At 40.3% G+C, this 26,700-nt stretch overlaps 1 protein-coding gene across 6 annotated transcripts in view; it reads left to right on the top strand.

The window, feature by feature from the left end:
• Window positions 1-26,700, top strand: part of MYO1B (myosin IB) — a 243,668-nt gene that overhangs the window by 156,938 nt on the left and 60,030 nt on the right. For all 6 annotated transcript variants that reach the window (XM_030580337.1, XM_030580339.1, XM_030580338.1 and 3 more), the window contains 6 exons: window positions 14,339-14,437; window positions 14,817-14,920; window positions 15,618-15,765; window positions 16,556-16,674; window positions 22,592-22,678; window positions 23,003-23,068. In XM_030580337.1, coding sequence (XP_030436197.1) covers window positions 14,339-14,437; window positions 14,817-14,920; window positions 15,618-15,765; window positions 16,556-16,674; window positions 22,592-22,678; window positions 23,003-23,068 — 623 coding nt within the window. The remainder of the gene's footprint in view (window positions 1-14,338; window positions 14,438-14,816; window positions 14,921-15,617; window positions 15,766-16,555; window positions 16,675-22,591; window positions 22,679-23,002; window positions 23,069-26,700) is intronic.

Below are 26,700 nucleotides of genomic sequence, written 5' to 3'. Positions count from 1 at the left end.
GTGTTGAAACTGACTGTGATCAGCCACTTAGGACTTGTTTATGCTACAAAATTAAGTAGATTTTATCGAATTCGACCTTGAGCCTCCAAATTAAGTCAATTGTGCGTGGCTATACCATGCTCATTGTCTCAATGGACTGCATCCTCACTAGCAGTGCCTGCATCGATGCACAAAGCAGTGCATCGTGGATAGCTATCCAGAAGTGCAACTTGCTGCAGTGTGTTTTGGGAAGTTTGTGCAATGCCTCATGGGACCAAAACATTGTTGCAGAGGAGAATGGGAACATTGCAATGGCATCCCATGATGCATTGTGCTCCCTCCCTCATATCAATGGCAAACAACCCAGTGATTTTCGCAGTTTAAAATCGCTGCACGTATGCCATAATCCCAGAAGCATGGAGCCTGCTCAGCAGTGCACTCTTGCTGTGAGCATCAAACACCTTGTACCTTCTCCTGCAGTATTTCCAGAGCCGAAGTAGGGCCCGCCACACAGAACATAGCAATATCCTACAAGCAGCCCTGCTGCAAGTCATTGAAAAAAAAAATTCACAGTTGCTGCTGGCAGTCACAGAGCAGCTGCACTCTGAGTGCCATTTCTGGTTCCATGAAACAAGCACTTACTAGTGGGACCGCATTGTTTTGCAGGTATGGGATATCGAGCAGTGGCTGCAGAACTTTCAGCTGCAGAAGGCCACCTTTCAGGAATGTTGTGCAGAGCTTTCCCCTGCCCTGCAGTTCAACAACACAAACATGAGAGCTGCTCTGGCAGTGGAGAAGCGAGTTGCAATCGCTGTTTGGAAGCTTGCAATGCCAGACAGTTACTGGTCAGTGGGGAATCAATTTGGAGTAGGTAAATCAACCATGGGAGCTGCTGTTCTCCAAGTGAGTGGGGCCATTTATTGACTTCTGCTATGAAGGGTAGTGAGTCTGGAAAATGTGCAAAACATAGTGGATGGTTTTTTCACAGAGATGGATTTCAGAAGTCAACATCAGAGGCGACTTAGGTCGGCATAAAGGACCCAGTAGTATAGATGCATACATTAACAGGTAGACTTAAGGCGGCTTCCTTCGAATAAACTTTTTAGTGTAGACCAGTCCTTAGACTATAGAACAGAAAGTGTTTTCCAGTTTATGCAGCCATATATCTTCTTGCTTGATCACAAGCCAAATGTTGTAGAGCCAGGTGAGTGATATGCAACTCTAAGGAGGCTGTGGTGTGATTTAGTGGCATTCTTTTCCCAGTGACTGCACACCACTAATGTCCCAACATGGTGCACAGGTGGTGCTGGAATTTCTCATCTCTTGGGTGAGACGTAGATGAGGTCCTAATTGTAACAGTAGCCTAGCCACTGTCAGTGCAGTTCTGTGACCTGCAATGTGCAGGAGGTCAGACTAGATGATCATGATGATCCCTTCTGACCTTTGAGTCTGTGATACTGACTGCTGCATGAGACTGGTATAACTGTTTGTAACTCCTGCATGTGACCTGTTACGTTGGAATTAGGTCAGCAAGTGCTCGTTGCAGCTTAAAAAGCAGTAGGAGTTTGACTGGCAGGGAGAAAAGGGCTTGTGTCTCTCGTAAGCTTCCTCTGACTCTTTGGGTTTGGGGGGAGGAGGGAAAGTTACCTGAATCGAAGGGTGACTAGAAGAGGCTGTCTTAGGTGGGGACGGGCTGGGCGGGACCCTAGCGGCTCTGGGTGTGCCTGGCCAGGCAGAACGCCCCCATCAGAGCAACCTCAGTTAACGATTAACTGATTAAATGATACAATCATAATTGTTTAAATGGTTAACTTTTTTTAACTGATATTTACATCCCTAGCTCTACCACCATTAGTAGTACTTGTTCTCTAATCTGTATCTGGGAAATTAAAGTTTCCCTCAATTCTCAGTAGCATTTATGTCATTAAAAATATTAAAGACGTTTCTGTCTGTATCCATATTGTTTCTTGGTGGTTTGTAGCAGATCCCAAGTGCCATCCTAGTGGAGCCTCTGTTGCCTTTCTTCCCCAAAGTAATCTTTATCCAAACAAATTCCATTTGATAAATTCCTTCACTTAAAATTCTCTGCCGTCTACCTCATCATCAATATACAATGCTACTCCACCACCTTTACCATTATTCCTGACCTTCCTGAACAGCATGTACCCTTCAATACCTGAATTCCAGTCATGACTACTATTCCACCATGCTTTCCATTATCACTATAATATCTGGTTTTACTTCCTACTCCAGTAGTTCTAGTTCTTCTATTTTGTTAACCTGGCTCCTTGCATTGGCGTACAGACATCTTCGTTGTTTCTGCTTGGCTTCACCCAGATTCCTTGCCCGACTAGGTACAGTGTCACCTGCCTGACTGTTACTATCAGCAGTTATGGCGTTGTCTTTCCTCATGTTGTCCGTTCTCCTATCCTCTTTTGTTCCTTTCTCTATTCCTGTATACTCCTTTTACTTGATTTTCTCCTTGCTCAGTATTAGAATCAGATGTGGAGATTACATGTGCATCTCTCAAAAGTCTTCCCTAAAATCTTAATTTAAAGCTCTTCTTTTAATCAGTTGTGCCAACCTCCATCCCAGAAGTGTATTTTTGTCCCTACTCAGATGGAATCCATCCCATGAGAACGAGCCTCTCTCCATGAATACTTCCCAGTAGTCAACCATACCAAAGTCCTCCGGTAGCACCTTTGCTCTCCTTCTCTAGGGACGTGTAGAATACCCCTGAAGATCTACATGAGCCTTCATTACTTTAAGCATCTTCGTCAGCCTTCTGTAGTCTTCCTTGAGGCATTCTAGCGAGAATTTAGTAGTATAATTTATTCCCACGTAAAAGAAAAACAGTGAGCATTTAGATGGTCAGTCTTTTCCTGGAACAACCCAAAGCTGTCACTTTTTTTGTTTACTTCTCATTGTAAAGCATGCCAAAAAATTCTGTATTTAAAGGGTTCATAAGGTGGACTACTGTTATTTCTTAGGAACAGGTATGGTCATTTTTAAAATTACTAATTTTTGTGATGCAACAATTGTACATGGAAATTGGACACATTTTGCACTTGTAATTGCAAATTCAACTTTTAAATCCATGCCCTAATTGTGTCCTACTCTAGAATAGTTCACTGAAGTGTGAATGTTTAAGATTTATAATGTATTTAGTGACATACAAACAATCCTGAGATGGTAGCTACAGTTTTGGCAGTAATCTTTCTGATGAGTCACAGATATTCTTCATATGCTTTGTTGTCCATTTAAAAAAAAAAAATCAGCTTAGAGTTAAAGGCTGGAGGTATTAAAAAGTTTATAAATCCCGAGTTAGACAACTGTAAAACATCTTGGTTACTAAGTAACAAATATTTCTGCGTGATTTAAAAAAAGATAGTAGTAGAGGGAATCACCTGCTGAATGCCTGCACACTTCTTAACATGGCGATGGTCTTTTCTAACAGACCCTAAACAGTACCCTAACCTCACCCTAATTTAATGATAAATTAGTAAATAACTGTGAACCTAGATACAGTAGATGTAATGCCTGGTTTAGAAAAAAAATTTAATTGACAAGGATTTACAATCCAAATGACAGCTTATGACTATAATTAAGAATAACATCTATATTTTCACCTCCTTCAGAAACAATATAAAAGAAACCTATGACCTTTTAGATTAGCAAAGCAACTAACTTATGCTACTGTAAACACTTGATTTTTGCCTTTTAAAAAGTATATGTAAGTGTGTATTCAGTGAAGAATCAACAGTAAGAGCAAAGAACTTTGGTTATATATTATGATTGTTGTTGTGGACTTTCCATTGACCAAAGCAATGTTACTAGGATTTCTATAACTAGAGATTTAAAAAAAATTGTTTTAAAAATCTGAAGCTTTTCTAACTCCCTTGTTAGAGATGGACTTTTTTGTTTTGTTTTGTTCATTTCTACAGTAGTTTTTGATTACATTAAATATGTAGCGTTAGGACTTTTCTAAACCAGGAAAAAGGCTTGAAATTCTGTTAGCTAAATTTTTTTTAAATGACAAACACCACTTTCTCTACCTAGTGTAAATAGGCTTTAACTCCTTTTGAAAATGTGTATTAGTTGTGACTCACTGTAGATACTCCCAATAAGTCTGATGTGTTTAGGGCTTATTTCACTTAAAGGGGACATAGTTCTAAATATTGGGTTAATATTGGAAGGTCCTCTTGAAGAGCCATTATTGAGTTCTCTCATGGCTGAGAAGGGAATCAAGGAGGGGAAAAATAAGACATGTCAGGAAGCTGCAAATTTAACTGTAAAAATGTTCTGCTGCCTAGTGGTTGGAACATGCCTTGTGACTTGGCCTGGATAGCCAAGGAGAGCCCCGCTGTCTGAAGAGGAAGGAACTAAAAATTACTTCTGCTATATCATTTAGAATGTATTAGGCTAGTGACATTCCTTCCTCTCTTGTGGTGTTTTGTGATGTATCCTCATTTCTTTCTTGACAGTGAAGTCAATTTGTTGTACATTTAGAGAAATAGAGAGGACCAAATATTTCTGTGTCAACTCATTCTGTTGATCAGAAAGAAGAAAAATTCATTTGTGTATTATGGCTCGCCAAATGTATTGCACAGCATTAGTAATTGTCTGGGATTTGAAAAATTTTGTTTTTTAATAAATGTCCATTTTACTCAAATAGTTGGTCAGCTAGTGATTTAACCAGTTTAAATACCTGTAACTTTTTGAAGGGGTAGTCAACTGGGAAGTACTATTGCGATAACGTTTTGATATCACATGCAGTCTTTTGCTAGATGGATATTGGAACGATGTGCCTCAAGGAACAACAAGTATTTGACTTGTAAGCCATATGTATTTACAGTAATGACCTTTCCGAAGAGATTTTATCCTTAACACCGGTTTTATTGGGTGTTAACGTTTAGATTCTTTTCCATCCAGAATCCAGACAAAAGTCCTGATGGATACTGTGTGTACAATGTAAATGTACATGTGCCTAATGTATGTGTGTGTGGTCTGTATTTTCTATATACAGCACTAACATTTACAAAATGTTCACACGTTGTTTGTACTTGCATTGTGCTAGACACTGTACAATAATAGAACAAAAAGATAGTGCCTGCCCCAAATACGTACCTATGTGGCATTTCCTTTTGAAAATTTGGTCCGCAGGATTCATAGCCGTCAGGAGTTAGTGCAAAATGTGTTGGTTATGCTGACGGTTAAATCTGTACATTGGCATGATTTGTTAAAATGCTGCTAAAACAGAGGGGGAAAAGGGAGGTCAACCAAAACCAGAGTTTTCTAAGAATATGACAGATGATTTGGATCACTTTTGCCAGTCTCATTGTGGCTTGCACATGGACAATGAATAGCAGAGCATAAACTCAGCTTTAAACAAGATTCCAACTTACGGCTCCGTTGTTACGGTAAGTACCTGATTTTCTGACTGTAACATCTTTCTAAAACTTTTCTTCACTAAATATCCAGACAGACAGTGTAGTGAACATTGCACTTTGGAAATCTGATAACTAAATTAGTTAACTTCCTTGCTTAACAAAACCTCAGAAGAAAAATCTAAGACACTGATCCCTCTCACACAACTAATTTAACATATGCTCAGGAAACTGTTTACATTAAAGTCTCTGAAGGCATGCATGTAATTAGAAAAAGCCATGTGTCTCCTATTTTGCCAAAGCTCCATAGCTGAGCTTTTAAAGCAGTACCGAAGTAACAAATATGCCTTTCAACCCAAAAGGTCCCAAAGTGCTTCACAAACTATGTACTTTCCACAGTGCTTTTAAAATACAGCCACTTTTGGAGGGGTGTGCAGCTACTAGTGGGCACCTTGCCCCCTCCCCCCTACACTCCCCGTAACATTGGTTCATTGAGGGGCAAATCCCATGAGCCTTTATAGACCCTAGGGGGCAGCCGTGCCCAAGGGCTGCTCCCCAGACCAGGTTTCCTCCTCCCTGTCCCCTGAACTCCCCTGGAGGGTGAATAGCCCCCCTACAAGCCCTCCCCACCCCACCCTGGCAGCCCCCGCCCAGAGTCCACTCACTGGCTTTGCTGGACCTGGGCCGCTGCAACAGCTTGGCAGGGACGAGCTGCCTTCTGAGGGCTCCTGCAGCAGATGCATGTGGGCAGAGGGCCCCCATGCGCCCTTCCAGCTCCTCCCTCGCCATGCTCAGGCTCTGCGGCTCCTGGGAGTGTGAGCTGTCACTGCTGCCCCTCCCGGAGCAGGCTCAGGGCCCTGCGCCGCGGCGGCAGCTCAGAGGCCCAGGAACCACAGAACCTGAGCATGGTGAGTAGGGAGCTGGGGGGTGCATGGGGGCCTTTGCCCGCATGCATCTGCTGCAGCCTGCAGGAGCCCCCCCGGGGGACGCCAGGCCACAGCCTGGGCAGCAGGGGCGGGGAGTGCGGCTGCTCCCCGCTAGCACCACAGCCATCTTTGCAGGACTCTTGCCCCCCTGTGCCGCCCCCACAAGCGGAACACTCTGGCTCTCCGGTGCCTCTGGAAGGTGGCTCCTCCCTGCCAAGCCAGGGCACCGCTTTTTGGCGCCCCAGGGCTTCCTTAGGATTTATGGGGCCCTATGCAGTGTTATTAAATTGGTGCCCCCATGCCCGACGGCAGCCTGAGCTGGCAGCCTGGTGGGGGCAGAGGGACACGGTAGAAAGAATAACAAGACACGCAGCCCGCCTCACGGTGGTGGAGAGTCACGGTTTCCCACAGAGACCCCTGTACCCTCTCCCTCACGCAGAATGGACATGCAGAAGGTACCTCATTAAAAGCACTAAACTTGGGAATAAAAATGTTGGTCACAGGTTTTCTTTTATATGCCCTGAAGTTTGTTAGACATTTATTTTCAAACCCTTTGTGGTAAGGGTGAGTCAGCTGTCTTGCTGAATACAACATTAAATATTATGGAACACATGATGCAGCTCTTCTCTGTTTTACATTTTCCTAATCAGTATTTCTAAGCTGATTTTATATTTTAAATGTACTTTTAACTGTACTCATTCCAGATTACTACATATTTAACTCACTGAAACAGACATTATTTTAAATTAATCAGTCACAGAGGTTTAGTGTATCATAACAACATTAATTGCTTTTAGAAAAAGGGAACACTAATTTACTGTGTGTGATGTCCATAACTATAGATATGTTTATGAAATTTCTCCAAGTTTAAAAAATGTTTCCAGAGATTTTAGGCATAACGAAGGATTTTATATCTTATTAAAGTACTGATTTTGCTTAAAATTAATTAATCATATAGTCAGAAGTAAAGAAAGGGGAAACTCTTTGTTCAGCTGGAAACAAAGGGCTGTTGCTTCCTTCAGTGGGGGGGGGGAGGAGGGGAGGGAAGAGGGGGTGAAGGGAGAAATGTTTGAACAGAAAGGACAGGGTGACTTTGGAAGTGAAGTTTTTTTTTTGTTTTTTTTTACTATAGTAATTAAAATTTGTATTTTAGATAAGGGTGGTCTTTTGAAGAATTTATTTAAAAAAACATATGTCTGAAGATCCAAGCATTTAAAGCTAAAGATGATTGTGCATCTAAAAATCTGTGCAAGGATTTTTTAGAGGTGTGATTTTATAATCTTCACCAACTCACTAATGAAATATTTTAAAAGCAAATTTTAAACTAAGATCCTGTAGACTGACTTGAGTAAACACTTGATCTTAGCTCATAGAGCCCAGAAGCGAATATTGAAGTCATGCACAACTGTTTTTGTCAGTACATTCAGAAACTGACAGTGGACACCTGGTGGTTAGCAAATGCCTGTTAAATGTCTTCATTAACCCTTGAATGGCTCTTTAACAGTTTCAGTGTTGTGCTAATAGGTCTGGCAGGCTGGAGACTTTTTCTCTTTTAACTACTAGATCCCCTTCCCAGGAAGACTCAGGCCATGTCTACATCTAAAATTTTGCAGCGCTGGTTGTTACAGCTGTATTAGTACAGCTGTATAGGGCCAGCGCTGCAGAGTGGCCACACTTACAGCAACCAGCGCTGCAAGTGGTGTTAGATGTGGCCACATTGCAGCGCTGTTGGGCGGCTTCAAGGGGGGTTCCGGGAACGCGAGAGCAAACCGGGAAAGGAGACCAGCTTCGCCGCGGTTTGCTCTCGCGTTCCCGGAGCCACCCAGCAAACCGCAGGGAAGGGGACCTGCTTGCTCGGGGTTCCGGGAACGCGAGAGCAAACCGGGAAAGGAGACCAGCTTCGCCGCGGTTTGCTCTTGCGTTCCCCGAACCACCCTGCAAACCGCAGGGAAGGAGACCTGCTTGCTCGGGGCTCCGGGACCGAGAGAGCAAACCGGGAAAGGAAACCAGCTTGATTACCAGAGGCTTCCTCCTTCCACGGAGGTCAAGAAAAGCGCTGGTAACTGTCTACATTGGATTACCAGCGCTGGATCACCAGCGCTGGATCCTCTACACCCGAGACAAAACGGGAGTACGGCCAGCGCTGCAAACAGGGAGTTGCAGCACTGGTGGTGCCCTGCAGATGTGTACACCTTCAAAGTTGCAGCGCTGTAACTCCCTCACCAGCGCTGCAACTTTCTGATGTAGACAAGCCCTCAGAGCCTGCAGGAAAGGTCAAAACAGGGATAGGAAAACCAGGAGGGTGGGCACTAAGACCCAGTGGTGCCCCAAATTTTCAGGTGCCCTACCCAGCTGCCTATGCCTAAGGACAGCCCTGGGTGCCCCCAACCACTTGCTGCCCTAGGCTACTGCCTAGTTCACCTAGTAGTTGCACTGGCCCTGCTAGTGGAGCAGAAGAAAAACCAGGAGATTTAGATTAGGTATTAGGAAAAACTTTCTAACTGTAAGGGTAGTTAAGCTCTGGAATAAGATGTGAAATCCCTGCCATTGAGGTTTTTAAGTATAGGTTGGACAAACATCTATTGGGATGGTCTAGGTTTAGTTTGTCCTGCTGCAGCTCAGGGGGCTGACTTGATGACTTCTCGAGGTCCCTTCGAGCCCTACATTTTTATGATTCTGTATTAAGTAAGACTGAACCTAAAATTGTCCCCTGCTCCAGGGGTTCTCAACCTTTTTCTTTCTGAGGCCCTCCCCCAACATGCTATAAAAACTCTAGGCCCACTTTTGCCACACTGCCAGGGCCAACATTAGGGGATAGCAAGCAGGGCAATTGCCCGGGGCCCCATGAAGTTAAGTTACTCAGGCGTCAGCTTCAGTCCTAGGTGGCAGGGCTCATGGCCAGGGCTTCAGCCCCATGCAGAGGGGCTGTGGCTTTCCGCCTTGGGCCCCAGCAAGTCTAATGCCAGCCCTGCTTGGCGGACCGCCTGAAACCTGCCCATGGCCCCCAAGGTAGCCCCAGACCCCTGGTTGAGAACCTCTGTCCTACTCTGTCCCAGTGCATGCAAATTTAAACTTAGGTTGTCACTAGCAGGATGGCTGTTCAGTTAATTTATCTGTGATATCTCTTGACTCTTTCTTGACTCAAGCTTAATATTAATTTGACAGGATAGCTTCCTGTTAGGGGAGATATGACTTTAAAAAGCAGAATGGACCTGATTCTGCAGGGTATTTAAGCACATGCCTTACTTGGAATTCCTGAGTAGTCCTAGGCTCCTATTGTGTTCGAATTTAGGCATGTGCTCAAAAACTGTGCTGAATTAGGGCTTAAATATGGTTACATTTGTTTTTGTGCACTACAATGCAGTTTAAAAATTCAAAGGCCTGGGGGTGGTATGTAGAAGAGTTATGTATGCCTAAAAATCATATTTATAGTGATTTTAAAATATTGCTGAGATGCATGTTAAGTCTCTGATTTGCCAGAACTAGATAATTGGGTCTCAAATCTATGGAGATATTTTTAAAAAAATTTTTTAGACAGATTACAAAATCATATTCTGCAGTATTGTTTGTTTTGATTATATTACAAATATTCCACAGTCTAGTTTTAAAATGTAATTGTTTTTCTTTACCTTTCTCAACATTTACGTGAATGCAGTCTTCAGTCATTCAGAAGTCAGTGCTTCAGATAGTTTGTGCTAAAACCCAATTTCTCTGACAATTCTTACCAACTTTTAAATGTTCCAATGTATATTTTTGACCAATACAGAAATGCTACCGATTACTAGAAATAAACTACATGGGTTGAACCAGATGTAGAAATAAATAAGAGGTGTGGTGTGTTGTCATTGATTGTAGCTCTGCTCATCTAAAACTATCATCAATGACACATTTCTGTAAGTGTAGTGTATACCAAAATACCCGGAGCCTGTCGTCGCTAGGTGTCAGCACCCCTCAAGTTCAGTCTCATGAACTTAATAACCTTGACACAAATATGGTCTGTTTCCTGCTGTATTAAAGCATGTAGGTAATTTGATTTTGTGGATGTGATCAAGCCAAAGGAGACATGTTTATAAGATAAAAGTGATTGCAGTTTGTCTATGTTAAAGTGATACAGTAGTGTTCGTAACTTTGAAATGTTTGTAACTCTGAACAAAACATTCAAAAGGTTACAACTGAATATTGACTTAATACAGCTTTGAAACTTTACTGTGCAGAAGAAGAATGCTGTTTTTAACGGTCTTAATTTAAATGAAACAAGCACAGAAACAGTTTCATTATCTTGTCTGCTTTTTAAAAACTTGCCCTTTATTTTTTAGTGGTTTAGCACAGTACCGTTCTGTACAGTATTTGCTCCTTTTTGTCTCTGCTGCCTGATTGTGTGCTTCCGGTTCCAAATGAGGTGTGCAGTTGACTGGTCAGTTCTTAATTCTGCTGTTTATAACTCTGACATTCTGCTGCACTTTGCATCACTGGATAGCAATTGTTTTTTAAAAGGTTTTGCAAAACTACTCATTGCTGAATATGCTGAAATACAGCCACATCTGGAAACAGAGAAGGCAAATTATAGGGTTATTAGATTATAAAAATGCAGATGTTGCTTGAAAAAAGACTGAAGTCATCCTAACTGTGCCACTGAGACCTCAGAAATTAGTGAAATTCTCCTTACCATGGTCTTCAGCTTTTGAAATGCTGTGCTTGCTGTGGGCTTTGCCAGTTGCTGTTCAGGTCAGTGTGGTGCTTTAAATTCTTCACCTTGGCACTTGGTTATTTTGAGCACAATGTAATTTACTTTGTCCCTGATAATATTTGTAAGAGGCTTAATATGGGTTGGAGTAGGAGATGTTAAAATGTCTTAGTGGTAGGACTAGAATAGTAAGTTAAATTTTTATGTTCCCTGTGTTTTAGATTTAATTTGCTAGTCTTTTTAATCTAATCCCTTCTCCTGGTCCTGCTACATATTAATAATAAATATTCTTTGATTTATGCTGTTTGCAAGTGGGTTAAACAGTGATAATTACAACAGGCAACATGGAGACTAAGTAGTGTTTGTAACTGACTAAAATATTAATAAGTTCTATTGTACTCCTACGGGTTCTGAATGTCCTTGTGTCTTCATCCATTCAATGACCACAGCAAGGGCCAAATAATCTTCCTATTAACTGAGCTGGGCAGTGGGAAATTGCAGAGACAAAAGAGGAAAGAATTCTCATCCAAAGGCTGGGATGGGGAAAGATGTAGCTGCTTTGCAGCTGTTACTCCAGCTTAAGGGTTGGAGTCATCTTTGTAGCACTAGAGCCGCCCCCCAAGAGTGGGGGAGGGTTGGATTTGGAGGATTTAGAGTGGATTCTCTAGCCACACCTACTCTAATGATCTCCACATAGCACCCTGTCTGGCAGCATGCAGAGACATACACAAAACACAATGGTGGAGTCCTCTCTTCTCAGCTCAGCACAAAATAAATGCATACACTAATATGGCTTATTGCTACCACAGTATGCTTAGAAAATTACAGTGGAGCCAAGCAGTTTTCTGTATATCTTTCTGTGCAACATTAGTGCCGCAAATAGTTCATAGAAACAAAAAAATCAATAAGAATATAAATGTTTAACTGCCAAGGTACATACAGTCACTTTCCAATAAGGTAAGTGTTCTCAAGCCAGTCAGAAAGTGAAGAGGAGCACTGAATCTGATAGTGGGTATTCTGTTAACTCCTAATGCCGCGTTTCAAAGTAAAAATGAAAATTGATGAGGAGCTGAATTCTACACTCAGTGTCCACACACTAACCAGGCTGTGGGGATACCGAGCAGAGAAATTCATTTTGCCAACTCAAAAACCCCAGTAGTTGACTTCTGTGAAGTGTTATCTGTAATTACTGGTCCACCAAAACTCTCCTAGAATGTAGCATCACAGCTACCAACAGTCCCAGTGCAACAGCTTTGGAATTACATGGAGACAGAATTTGGCCTAAGGTCTCTAAATCCATTCTCTTATCCATGTCAGCCCCCTGGTCACCTTGGTGATTTCTAAAGAACTTTGCTTTCTCTTCTGTATCTTCCTTTTCTGGATAGACAATGTAGAGACAGCTTATTCTAACTTTTAAAAGAATAATTGAACAGGATGCTTCACTGACGGTTTTTGACTAGAAAATTTCAGTAGCTTATGACCAGGTCTTTGGAGCCATATGTAACCTCTACCCATGCAGTGTGGATTGAGTGTGACTTTAAGTAATTCTTTCTTATTGCTGCGGGGACATTCAGAAAGTACACCCAACCTTCGTTATGAATAGTTTTGCACAATGATTATCAAGCTCCCACAGATGCCTAATGAAACTCTTAACATATTAAGATGCTAATGCTTGATGTTAACTGAGCATGTCGCCTTTAATGTAGCTGGAATTTTTAACGGCACATAGGTTTTGGCCTGTTCAGATTGTGACTCTAAACACTGAATTAAAAATAATTACAAAACTTTGTCTGGATTTTGTTTGTAAATTAACTGGGTGACTTGGATTAGGCATGAAAGCAGCCATGTTCCTTTTAACATGTTGAGAGTATACTCTTACAGGGCTTTATTTTTCAACACTTGATGAGTGACATGTACTATTCAGCAGGTGCACACGTAGCGTTAACACATTCTCTGCACTGTACTTGGCATGATGTGCTGGCATCTGTACCTTCACCCCTGAGGATGCCTGGGACCTAGAAAGGGTGTGTCCTGGGAAAGTTGAGGTTGTATACTAGGCATGGCTGGGACAATGGTGTTGAGCCCTCATGTATGCCTCTAAAACAAGGAATGAAAGGCATTTAAAAAAAATAGATGTAGCTTAGCCTCCAACCTCGCAAGATGGCGAACAGCTCTGTGCCAAGCTGAATGTTGCCCTCACCATTCAGAATGTCCCTTTCCACATCTCCCTTCATTCTCATACTGCACTGAGCCCAAAGCCACCAAAACCATCTCGGTGCAATTCAACCATGAGCTGAATTTGCATTGCCACTTCAGCAGTAAGTGTGATAGGGCTCTCCAAAACTTATTTGTTCTCGTCCAGTCCAGCTGTACAGTCTTGCAAGATTCTTGTACTCATTGATAAGGCATAGACTCATAGAAGTCACTCGTGGAAAAGAGCTAATAACCTTTCCAAACTAATTGCCAATGCAGAGTATGCTCCTATAGAATTTAGAGTGCTTTTTCCCAGTCTAGTTTTAAATGCCTCATCTGATTCTTGCTTGCATATTTATACCTGCCTCTGGAAATTTCCACTACATGCATCCGACGAAGTTGGTATTCACCCACGAAAGCTCGTGCTCCAATACGTCTTTTAGTCTATAAGGTGCCACAGGACTCTTTGCTGCTTTCATTTGATGGAGTTTCCATCAGGTCCCTTGGAGGATAATCTGATAGGCCTCAAAAAATGTATCTTGACTATTCATCTTCAATTTCCCCTTACTCTGTTTCATCCCATTATTCCTAGTTACACTTCTTAGCTCCACTCTAAAATTTTCTGTTCCTTTTTGCTGCTTCCACTCTCTAAACACTTCAGCTCCTTTTAAAGCTCTTTCTTCATATAACAATCCTCCCCTATTTTCTGTTGGTGTTCCAACATTTTGGTGGATTTTCTCTATGGGGTTACTCCCCACAGTGCTGCTTATGCCTGAAAATATAGAGCCAGGTTTTTAAAGGTATTTAGGTGCCTAGTGGGATTTTCAAAAGCACCCATGCACCTAAAACTGATTTCAGTGGGTGATATTAGACACCTAGATGCTTTTGAAAATACTGCTAGGCACCTAAATACCTTTAAAAATTTAGCCTACCATGTCTAATTGGTAAGGCTGCAACATGTAAAAATCATTAGTTTATTGTAGGTTGGGCGGGACAAATAATGAATGAAATTCTTTGTCAATAACTTAGTTAAGAAATGTCTCCGCTTGTTAAATTATTCAGTAAATATTATTTGATCAGCTCTAGTGTTAATAGGAAACAGTTAAATTCATGTTAAAATAGAGAGAAAATGGTGTGGCAAAAATTAACTCCTATGACTTTGTCTTTAGATCTGTTAGAGAAGTCCCGTGTTGTTAAACAGCCAAGAGGTGAAAGAAATTTTCATATCTTCTATCAGATATTATCTGGTGCATCAGAAGACCTGCTTAGTAAGTACTGTACCTCTGCTGTTTATCAGACGTTATTGCTGCTTTTTGTTTTCCTAATAAAACACACTCAACCAATATTTTCTTTTTGTGTGAAGAAAGATATTTTTCATAACTTACTATTTATTATTAGTATTAGTAGTAGATATTTAAGTTGTGGTAATCAAGGTCATGGTCAGGATTGGGGCCCCATTTGTGCTGGATGTTGTATGAACACAGAAAAGAGACCATCCTTGCCCTAAAAGGCTTGTAATTTAAAGATCACTAAGTCAATTTAATATGAACTATTTGTTGTTAGCAGTTCTTCATATTTCTGGCCCTAAGGGTGAAAGAGCCATTAACAAGGGTATCTGATTGATCTTATTTTCATTCAATTCATTAGACAAACTTAAACTTGAACGGGATTTCAGCAGATATAACTACCTGAGTTTGGACTCTGCCCGAGTAAACGGAGTGGATGATGCAGTAAACTTCAGAACAGTTAGGGTAAGATTGTCCAGCTTAATCCAAGACACGTAACTCAAAATATTAAACCCTCAATCCTGCAACTGGCTGTGTACTAGAGGGGATCTACCTCAGCTGAGCCATTTTCAGGACTGGGGCCTTAATCAGTGTTGTTCATACTTTGCTTGCAGATGTATAGTGTGCAGTGAGTTTTAGATGTAACATTTGTTAACCAAAGTCTTGATAGAGAATAGTTTTGGTTTTGTTTATATGTACTTAAGAAAGAAAAATGTGAACTCCAGTGACATTTTTCTCCAATTCTGTTGCTAAATTTAAGTTAATCCATTACTTCAATATTATCAGCATTCTGTTGTTCTATCCATTTATCTTAGCGTTTCAAATTCGTTGAGAGTCTGAAATTGGACTAATTTGTCTATAGGCAGTTAGAAAAAAAATCTTTATAAAAACATGAATTACTTCAGTCCTCTAGCATGGACACTAGAGACAGATTAAACATTTATGCCGACGGAGTTACACAATTCTTGTGAACCTCGCTTAATATTCTGTGGTGTAATTATCCAAGCCCAGTAATTTTTTCATATTCTTCTTGTCATGCTATATGTATTTGGAAAATGTTTATATTCTGTGCTGATGTATATAAATGATGGATTTTGCAAGTATGATCTATTTGATTAAAATATATATCTTTATCTTGATCCCCCCCCCCCCCCTTTTCCAGAATGCCATGCAGATTGTTGGCTTTATGGATCATGAAACACAGTCCATCTTGGAGGTGGTAGCAGCAGTTCTAAAATTGGGAAACATTGAATTCAAACCTGAATCTCGAGTAAATGGTTTAGATGAAAGTAAAATCAAAGATAAAAATGGTAAGATGATACTGGTGTTAGGAAAAAATCCTAATATTTGAATAGTTCTTTGCAAATTCTGTCTCTTGTAAAGACACAAGATTTACTCTTGCTCTTGTAGCTGGATTACAGTACATTACTTCTTTTTTTATTCTGATCATTATCTGTAAGGGGATTTGGTTCAGCGCTCTCCTATGTAGTGTTTCAGTCAAAATTTGGCTTTTTACAAAAATGTCTTTTTCATGAACATTTTTTTAGATTTTCCATTTTATGAAAGCTTTCTTCTGAAACATTAAATAGAAGAAATTGGTTTACTATAAATGGATATAACATGTTGGTTGCGCCACAGTATTTTTTCAGTTAATATTTTTGACTTTTGTACAGCCAACGTGCAACTTAAGTTGTGCTTTTTCACTTGATGGGACCTTTTGGTGTAATTGGTACATTTTGAAAATTTGATGTTTTTGTTTTGTGTGTTTGAAAGTTCTGTTTCAGGAAAAAGATCTCACAGAAGAGTGGGGGAAAAAATGACCTCTTACTGAAATATAATGAAATGGAAAATGCTTTCAAACTTAACAAGATTTTTATGGACATTTTTTTTTGTTATGGTTTTCAGCCAACTTTCTATGGGGGGTGGTAACAGTCAACCAAAACTTGACAAAAATTATTCTGAACAAACTTTCCAACGCTTCAAAGTTAAAGATAATAATTAGCTTTTTGTGTGACATAGTGTTGAGTAAGGGTAGCCAATAGAAACAGGGCGATATGAAAGTGTTAATTGTAGACACACTCTGGCCTTTTGCTTTTATAGAGCTCAAAGAAATTTGTGAGTTGACAGGGATCGATCAATCAGTGTTGGAAAGAGCATTTAGCTTCCGAACAGTTGAAGCCAAGCAAGAAAAAGTCTCTACAACACTAAATGTGGCTCAGGTAAAAGCAGATTCTTATTGATTTTTCTTTTCTGTAAAATATGTAAAACATTTTTCTTTTCCATAAGGATAATAAGGATTGTGGGGTTTTATTTTTTTATGTTTCAGAAGGACCTGAAAGATTATTTTAAAGGGTTGTTTTGTTCTAATTTTACTTCAGATATATCACAAATGTAATATCTGGATTGCTGCTTGTGGGTCTCAGAGGATGTATCTTATCTCTCAGAAATTAAAAGTTGCTGAATCTCTTACTTTCTCCATAATGTTGTTCAGAAATTGAAATTAAGTGGTGCTATTAAAACAAACAAATTAATGGCTTCAGACGGTCTGACAAAAAGTCTCTTCCCCTCTCAACTCTTTAGCTTTCATTCTCCTGGCTCTTGTGACTTCATTATATCTTTAATTCTCGACGTAGGTTTCTCAGTCACTTAGTTGCTTTTGAAAAATTTTACTCTTAAAATAGCATTCAGTTTTCTGGTTATGTCACATACTATAGGCAACATTTGTTGTTTAAGGGAAATAATTATTTTAAATTAGTGCTTTCCGCATAGCTTCAAAATCAAGTTACTGCTCACAAAGCACTTCTAAATAAAACTTTTCACGAGTAACACTTATCACTGTTTTCATTTTCCTTGCTTCAACACAGTTTTTGAACGTTCAAACACACTGAATGAGCATTTCGCTTTTATGAGGGTCATGTCCACAAGAAAAGGGTGTAGGAAGTTTTTCCTACATCTTGTGCGGAAATGTGGTAAACTTAAAATATCCTGCTGTGGCAGACCATCTTTCATTTTGAACAACCCATTTGGTTTCACAGGATTTATGTGCTCTGGGCAGTTCTGACATTTCTTCAGCTAAAATGAATAAATTCAACTTTCCATATTGTTCCTTTTTTCTTTATTTCTCAGCACCTCTCCCTTCCTTCTCTTGCTGCAGCTAATGCTATCAGTGGCGAGCCAGCTTGGAAGTTTGTATGTGAAGAATATAAGATATTTTAGGAACAGGAAAGGCCGCCTGGTTGAATGTGCCACTCCTCATTCTTAGTTTATTTTAATCCAAGCTTCCTGCTTTTTCACCGTAACCTTCAGTTCTTCCCCTGCAACAAATTTAGATCACTTATACTGTTTCAATTACTTGCCCAATAGCTTATTCCATATGCTTATTTCCCTTGTCTTGGAGTAGTTCTGCTTACATTCTCCATTTACTCCTTATTTTAGATTATCTAGTTTTAGCAGCAAAGAATCCTATGGCACCTTATAGACTAACAGACGTTTTGGAGCATGAGCTTTCGTGGGTGAATACCCACTTCTTCAGATGCATGTGGTGGAAATTTCCAGGGGCAGGTGTATATATATGTTAGCAAGCAAGCTAGAGATAACGAGGTCAGTTCAATCAGGGAGGATGAGGCCCTGTTCTAGCAGTTGAGGTGTGAAAACCAAGAGAGGAGAAACTGGTTCTGTAGTTGGCAAGCCATTCACAGTCTTTGTTCAATCCTGAGCTGATGGTGTCAAATTTGCAGATGAACTGAAGCTCAGCAGTTTCTCTTTGAAGTCTGATCCTGAAGTTTTTTTGCTGCAGGATGGCCACCTTAAGGTCTGCAATAGTGTGGCCAGGGAGGTTGAAGTGCTCTCCTACAGGTTTTTATATATTGCCATTCCTAATGTCTGATTTGTGTCCATTTATCCTTTTCCGTAGAGATTGTCCAGTTTGGCCGATGTACATAGCAGAGGGGCATTGCTGGCATATGATGGCGTATATTACATTGGTGGATGTGCAGGTGAATGAACCAGTGATGGTGTGGCTGATCTGGTTAGGTCCTGTGATGGTGTCGCTGGTGTAGATATGTGGGCAGAGTTGGCGTCGAGGTTTGTTGCATGGATTGGTTCCTGAGCTAGAGTTATTATGGTGCGGTGTACAGTTACTGGTGAGAATATGTTTCAGGTTGGCAGGTTGTCTGTGGACAATGACTGGCCTGCCACCCAAGGCCTGTGAAAGTGTGGGATCATTGTCCAGGATGGGTTGTAGATCCTTGATGATGCGTTGGAGGGGTTTTAGCTGGGGGCTGTATTTGATGGCCAGTGGAGTCCTGTTGGTTTCTTTCTTGGGTTTGTCTTGCAGTAGGAGGCTTCTGGGTACACATCTGGCTCTGTTGATCTGTTTCCTTATTTCCTCGTGCGGGTATTGTAGTTTTGAGAATGCTTGGTGGAGATTTTGTAGGTGTTGGTCTCTGTCTGAGGGGTTAGAGCAGATGCAGTTGTACCTCAGTGCTTGGCTGTAGACAATGGATCATGTGATGTGTCTGGGATGGAAGCTGGAGGCATGAAGGTAGGCATAGCGGTCGGTAGGTTTTCGATATAGGGTGGTGTTAATGTGACCATAACTTATTTGCACCGTGGTGTCAAGAAAGTGGACCTCCCGTGTAGATTGGTCCAGGCTGAGGTTGATGGTGGGGTGGAAGCTGTTGAAATCGTGGTGGAATTTTTCCAGAGTCTCCTTCCCATGGGTCGAGATGATGAAGATGTCATCAATGTAGCGTAGGTAGAGAAGGGGCGTGAGTGGACGAGAGCTGAGGAAGCGTTGTTCCAGGTCGGCCATAAAGATATTGGCATATTGTGGGGCCATGCGGGTGCCCATAGCAATGCCACTGATCTGGAGATATATATTGTCATCAAATTTGAAATAGTTGTGTGTAAGTATAAAGGCACAGAGCTCAGCAGCCAGTTGTGCTGTGGCATCGTCACGGATAGTGTTCCTGACAGCTTGTATTCCATCTGTGTGGGGGATGTTTGTGTAGAGAGCCTCTACATCCATGGTGGCTAGGATGGTGTTTTCTGGGAGGTGACCAATGCATTGCAGTTTCCTCAGGAAATCAGTGGTATCACGGAGATAGCTGGGAGTGCTGGTGGCATAGGGTCTGAGTAGAGAGTCCATATATCCAGACAGTCCTTCAGTGAGAGTGCCAATGCCCGAGATGATGGGGCGTCGAGGATTTCCGGGTTTGTGGATCTTGGGTAGTAGATAGAATAACCCTGGTCGGGGCTCTAGGGGTATGTTGATTTCTTCTGGTGTTAGTGTAGGGAGTGTCCTGAGTAGATGCTGTAGTTTCTTAGTGTATTCCTCAGTGGGATCTGAGGGAAGTGGCCTGTAGAATTTGGTATTGGAGAGTTGTCTGGCGGCCTCCTTTTGGTAGTCAGACCTGTTCATGATGACAACGGCACCTCCTTTAGCAGCCTCTTTGATGATAATGTCAGGGTGCTTTCTGAGGCTGTGGATGGCATTGCGTTCTGCACGACTTAGGTTGTGAGGCAAGCGATGTTGTTGTTCCACGATTTCTGCCTGTGCACGCCGGCGGAAGCATTCAATGTATAGGTCCAGACTGTCATTTCGACCCTCAGGAGGAGTCCATGTGGAGTTGCTAGCATATATATACCTGCCCCTGGAAATTTCCACCACATGCATCTGAAGAAGTGGGTATTCACCCACGAAAGCTCATGCTCCAAAACGTCTGTTAGTCTATAAGGTGCCGCAGGATTCTTTGCTGCTTTTACAGATCCAGACTAACACGGCTACCCCTCTGATACTATCTAGTTTTAGAAGCCCAAACCAGTCTCTGTGTGTGTGGACATGGAAGGGAGTGAGGGTGGCTTTTAAAAAAGAGAGAAATCATTTTCTGAATCCTTTTACTAATTTTGAAACCTCCTGTGAAGTCAGTTTGGAGCCTTTCTTTTTCTAGCAGAATAAACTGAACTCCCTAGCTTAGATTCTTCAGAACTGGTAAAGTCCTGGTGGCACTGTGCCTTGCAGGACAGTATTCCAGATGGGGTCTTACTAGCATGTTACAGTAACTATCTCACCTCTTGTAGTGTATTTTTCTGCTGATACAATTTTCATCTTCCTTGTTTGTGTTTTGTTGCTGCTTTACATGGGGCTGATGGTTGAAATGTCTTTTTTTTTTTTTTTTTTTTTAATAATAATAAACTCCAAACCCTTCTAATTGATGTGCTGGACGATTGGTCCACTTAGAGCATACATGTATTTTTTGATTTTGACCTGAGAATTTATCTTCTGTCTTATTCACTTAAGTAGTTAAAATTCTGATTTCATCACTCGCTGTTTCCCGCTTAATTTTATTCAACATCATTAAGTCTGCTTGATGATGTGCATTTCTTCTAACCCGAACTTCCACTAGAATCTTAACTTTTGGGATTCTGGAAAGATATCTGAGCAGAGCACATAAGTAGGAACCTGTCAGAAACAGATAGGAGAAGGGAGACTGCAAAATGTTCAATAAGCGACCATGCTTTTGGAGTTTTTAAGACAAATTGATGCCTGCTTTTCATTCCTCTCCTCTCCCTTTGCTGCCTTTGCCCATCTTTCTCTCCCTTCCTTACTGCCTCCGTTCTCCCTTTGCCATCCCTTATGTTTTCCTATTTCTCTCAACTCCTCTTATTGCCTTTTCAGAATACATTAGTGTGAAGACTGCTATGTTTCCCTGGTCCACAAATAACTAGATTCATAAAGTTGCACCTCTTACAAAGGTTTCCAGGAGCGTGTGCCTCAGAAAGAATGAGGAACCTGCTGGGGATATATAAATTGTAGAGTCGTTTTATCAAAGTCAGAAATGTGAAGTTTTATCACACCTGCTGTTTTTCTGGTCCTCTCGGGCATCTCTTGAGTATGTGACTACTCGAGGCAATCCTTTTAAACACTGGCTTCAGTTCTCTGTTTCTGCAGTGGAGTAAGGGGAGGGGGCAGGTTGGGAAAGATGTCTTTAAGTCAACTTTACTCTTCTTGAATTCTTGGTTCTATTGGGCCTATCAAACTGTGGGCATAAGCACTTGCAGCCTTAAGGAAACTCTGGCTGCAAGGCCTCTTTGGATATGTCTACACTGTAGTATAAGCCCAGCGTTTCAACTCAGGCTCAAGCCTAACCCTTCCATCTACACACAAATCGAGTGGCCCCAGGTCCCAGGACTCCACATGAGTAGAGCATCTGAGCCTGCATCAAGCCAGGACCCAGGTTTCAAGCCCTATTGGTTTGCAGTATAGATACAGCCCCAATGGACCTGTGCTCTGGGAGTCCGCTGAAAGTATCCCACAATTCCACAGGCCAACTTGCAAATTTTCACAGGACAGAAGTTTTCCCACAGGCTCCACTAACAAAGGGCTAAAGCAGCCACATTTTGGGGGGACACTAGTAATCACTAATATGGGTGGTTAGACTAGGGCCCACAGAAGCTGGAGCCCCAGGTTGGGAACCAGGGTTCAACAATTCCTAACCACAAATGAGTGCAGACACTCAAGCCTTAGGCTAACAAACCCAGGGTCTGCTAGCTCCAGTTCTGTTAACTCTGGGCTTACATTGCATCTACACTGTGATTAAAAACCCTATGATACCCAGTCTGAGCCTGGGTCAGCTGAATTGGCCTCATAGGGCTTAGGATGCAGGTCTAAAAATTGCAGTGTAGACAGCCTGGGCTCTGAGACCCTTCATCCTCATAGGGTCTCAGAGCCTGGGCTTCAGCCTGAGTTTGAATGTCTATGCTGCAATTTTATAACCCTACACCCCGAACCAAGTCATTTAACTTGGGCTTGCTGTGGTGGTGCTGTGGGTCTTTTATTGTGGTGAAGACATACCCTAATGGGCCATTGGCCAGCTGAGACTAGCAGAATGCAATGTGCTCTGGCTACGCTGTCTCCATCTCCAACCCTTACCAAGTCCCTGTGCCAACGGTTGGGAGGGAGAACGCTGTAGGGCTGTTACTGCAGCCTTACTCTGACCAGGTAGCTCTCTCATGCCGAACATATTCCTTAAGTCATTTCCACTCTTTTTGTAGCACTTTTAAACCACTGGAATAGCACACATGGTTCAGAATTAGCCCAATATTTCTAATGTTTTTTCTCTTTCTATTGACTAGGCATATTATGCCCGTGATGCTCTGGCTAAGAATCTGTACAGTAGACTGTTTTCCTGGCTTGTTACCAGAATCAATGAAAGCATTAAGGTAATTTTCTTTTATGCCCATAAAGAATTCAGTAGAAACAGATGAAGTGAGTGGGGACAGTAAAACTAAACTGGTCTGTTTTACTTTCTTATTCTTATGCACTAGTGCAATATTGCAGGGCTGCCAGTGCTGGAGGTGAATATTTGTATCCAGATAAATCTGTTTGCTTCTTTTTTTTTTAAACTTGTGGAAATATTTATATTAACCATTTCTGGAAAACCAAACCTAACTTTTTAGCCTAAACAAAATGCCTGTAAGGCATTTAATGTATCTTGATCACAAATACTAAATGTACAGAACAATGACTCAACCTTCTCTTAAAAGGCACAAACAAAAGTCAGAAAGAAGGTTATGGGAGTACTGGACATCTATGGCTTTGAAATTTTTGAGGTAAGTGCTTTAGAATACAATTTAAATAGAATGTTGCATATCTATAACAAACTTTACAGCTATTACTAAAGCTAAATCTAGTTGTTCACATATGTGTAATCACAATTTCGCCTTCTGTAAATTGTCTAGTGCATCTTTCTAAGTACACACAATAAATGTAAATTGAAGTTAGGTGGTCATCTTAGCAGGCCTTGCAATTATAATACAAATTCATCAAAACCAAACTGAATATGTTGCATTGATACAGCAGGTACCACTGAAAAGTAAATTTTTACTATGGTACCATTCTGAAAATAGGAAATATTGTGGTAATGTCTATGCTGTCATACAAAATTTGTCTATAGTACATGTTCTGTGTATTGCCTTGAGGCTTATTATAGATATCTACAAACAAGGTTCTTTTCCTTTACAAAAGAGGACATATTTTCTGTTAGAACTAAAAATAAATTATACATCATTTCAATTCAGTACACTTAAACACTTAAAAACACTTCAAAAAATCTATCAGAAATGCTCAGTTATATCAGGTGACTTAGCCTGATGCTATTAGGTATAAAGATCATGACTGAAATTGTTTATTCTGGGAAGCTTTATTTCAAGAGATTTGGATATCTAGTTAAATATTGTACTCTAATTTTCCAGCTAAGAAACTATGGGGAAAAACATCTTGTCTATTTCCTCCTTTCCCATTTCCTCACAATTTCTCTAGGAGACCAGTAAGTCTAATTATTCTCAGTGGAAGGTAGGAACAATCCACTTGGATTTATCTCTTCCCAAAGAGGTTTTAAAATGTTACTGAGAAAGGGGAAGTAGCATATGCTTCATTTCAGTTATATAATGAATCAGAGTAGTCTAACAGTTTTGCAAAGAGAAGAGATATAGCTAATATATGATTCAGGTTTTTACTCAAGAAGATAATGTTTAGTTTCCTGAACATACGAAGAAAGTTATGAAAATGTATGAAATGGGACCAATCTGGAAGTAACTCTCAGTAATAGGACTATTTGGAGATGGTGGGTAGTTATATTCCTTTAGGAAGTTACACAGTAGAATGTTACTGTTGTTGGCAGAAATTTGTTTTAACCAGCTGTGTTTGTGCGCTTGATTAAGTATAGGGTGAGGGTGAGTTTAAAAACACTGGAGTAAATCTGAATTTGTGGGCTGGCTATGGATTGTTAAATTGAATGCAAGGAAACAAGTTTTTTTTTTCTTTTCTGTTTTTTTTAAAGAGGTTTGACATTAGAAAAATCCATAAAAACAAGTAGTTAGATGTAAGGACACAGTTTCATAGCAGCAAAATGGAAGACTAAATGCTTTTTTCCTCACATGTATATTGCACTATACTGTAGTTTATAAAATGCTTAAAATAATAAATTTGAAAATGGAGCAAATTTGTTCATTTGGTGTCCAATCCTACCAAATGCTGAGCAAACTCAACTTCTATTGAAGTAGATGGGAGAAGTAGTACTCTGTACCTCACAGGATTAAACTCATAGGGTGAAACTCACCCAGGTACACAGGGCAATCAAGGATTATTTGCATCACGTAAGTGTCATGGGGGGACCACAAGATATACAGCTGTATATTAAGGGCATGATCCAATGCTCACTGAAGTCAATGAGAACCTTTCCATTAACAATGAGGGGTGTTGGGTCAGGTCCTATTATATGGCTTAGATTGTGTAAATTCTACATTTTAAATCGTAAGCGCTCTAGGACTATTCTGTTCTATAGAAGTTTTTGTATTGCACTCATCACCATGGTATCTGAGTGACTTCCAGTAGTGTGTTAAGCACATCTATCACATATTATTTATTCTTTCATCTTCTCCCTAAAGGGAGAAGTGTGTGCAGTAGAGTGTCTTGTTTTGGCAGCGGTTTTTATTTATTAAATAAATATTCGTGTTGCTATGTGTTTGTATTAAAGAAGGCAAGGTTAAAGAATTTGCCTTGCCCTTGAAGCAGAAAGAGTTGATGTTTGTGATGCTCCTTAATTCCTGGAAGAATTCATCCTGCAGTCACGAAAGTTCTGTCTCCTCCCCAGATAAAGCTTTTCTTTTATTATTGAGAGTGCCATTGTGACAGAGGAGCAAAGCTGTCAGCTACAGTTGTCATCCACGAGTGTTAGATGGTCTTTTAGATATCCTGGGCCCAGGCCTTTGGGCACCTGGAAGATAAGGACCCAGACCTTGAGCTTGATTTGAAATTCTATTAAAACCAGTGGAGAGAGCAGAAAACAGATGTGATGTTCTTGTGTTTCTGAGGGGATGCTGAAGGGACAACTATCTCTTTGTTATGCATTTGTACAATGCCTAGCACAATGGGGTTCTGATCCAGACCTGAGGCCTCTTGGGGCTACCGTGATCAAATATTAATAATATCAGATTTAACTTCAGAAACCTTTCAGGAAATAAGGATGGCTTGATATCTGAACTAGTGATGTTCAGGACATTTTCCGATAGAATATTTTACCATTGAAAAACGCTGATTAGTTGACAATGAAATGTTGTGGAAATGAGTCAATTTTGATTACTTTTTTTTTTTTTTTTTTTGGTAAGGTGAAGGTGTTCTGGTTTGAGCTTTTTGGAATAGAGTGTTTTGATTTTTCTTTTTCAAAACAACTTTGGTTTTATTTTGTATTTATATAATACAAATTTAAAAAAAAATCAAAATGGAACAAAACATTGCAGCTTTGTCAAAGCAAAATGTTTCAATTGACCCGGTACTAATTTTTGTCCAGAATTTCATTTTCTGAGAAATTTCAAAAAAAAATTGTTCTGTTTTCTGTTCAAAATTGTATATTTTCCTTCAAAAAGACCAATCCATTTCCCACCTGTCTCTTATTGGAACAGAATCCTAACATTTAAATTGGTAAACAAAGATTTTAGTCAAACATTGTGGAGGTGTAGTGGAATGATTTTTATTGTCAGGTAAATGAATCTGCATGAGTAAGTTCAATTAAATAACAAAGATACATGGCAAAACCTGTATTTATGGAGCCTTTTTATAAATGATGGTACTACATGTGTGCAGTCAAAGACAGTTAAGGAAATGCTAATAAGAAATAGTTGCATAAAAAAATCTAGCCACTATCAAACAAAAATACATATTGGTAAAACTAGTCCTATATCAAATAGTAAACTAATCTGCTGTAACTGAATGAAACATTATGTAATATATGCAGTACAATACATCAAGATGAAGTGAGATAATCATCTGCAACCTTTTTATGTTTTCTAGCTTAAATGGTACAAAGTCATTCTGCTGGATGGATATTTTACAAAAGGATTGTCATACATGTAGAATTTTAGCTGACATGTAGCTAATGACAGTGAATTTACAGAGCTAATTATTATTCTTAGTATTTCCAGGAATTGATTATAAATTCCCCTTAGAAATCAATTAGTACATGTTTTGTTAAGTCTTAAATTATCATGCACTGTCTTGAAGGTTAGAGCTACAATACTGTACATGATGGATTTTGATGATAAAAGTGCATTTTGGATGCCTTTCCACATGGAAACCTGTAATGTAAATTTGAAACTTGATTCAGTGTGTTAAAAGAATAATTGCTTACTTTAAACTAATCTCAAACAAAGTTAACTACCAGTTGGGTTAGCATTAGTACACCTTC

This window comes from Gopherus evgoodei, chromosome 11, assembly GCF_007399415.2.
Source record: "Gopherus evgoodei ecotype Sinaloan lineage chromosome 11, rGopEvg1_v1.p, whole genome shotgun sequence".
In the NCBI taxonomy this organism is placed as follows: Eukaryota; Metazoa; Chordata; order Testudines; family Testudinidae; genus Gopherus; species Gopherus evgoodei.
The sequence above is the reverse complement of the archived record's forward strand: the minus strand, read 5'-3'. Positions and strand labels throughout refer to the sequence as shown.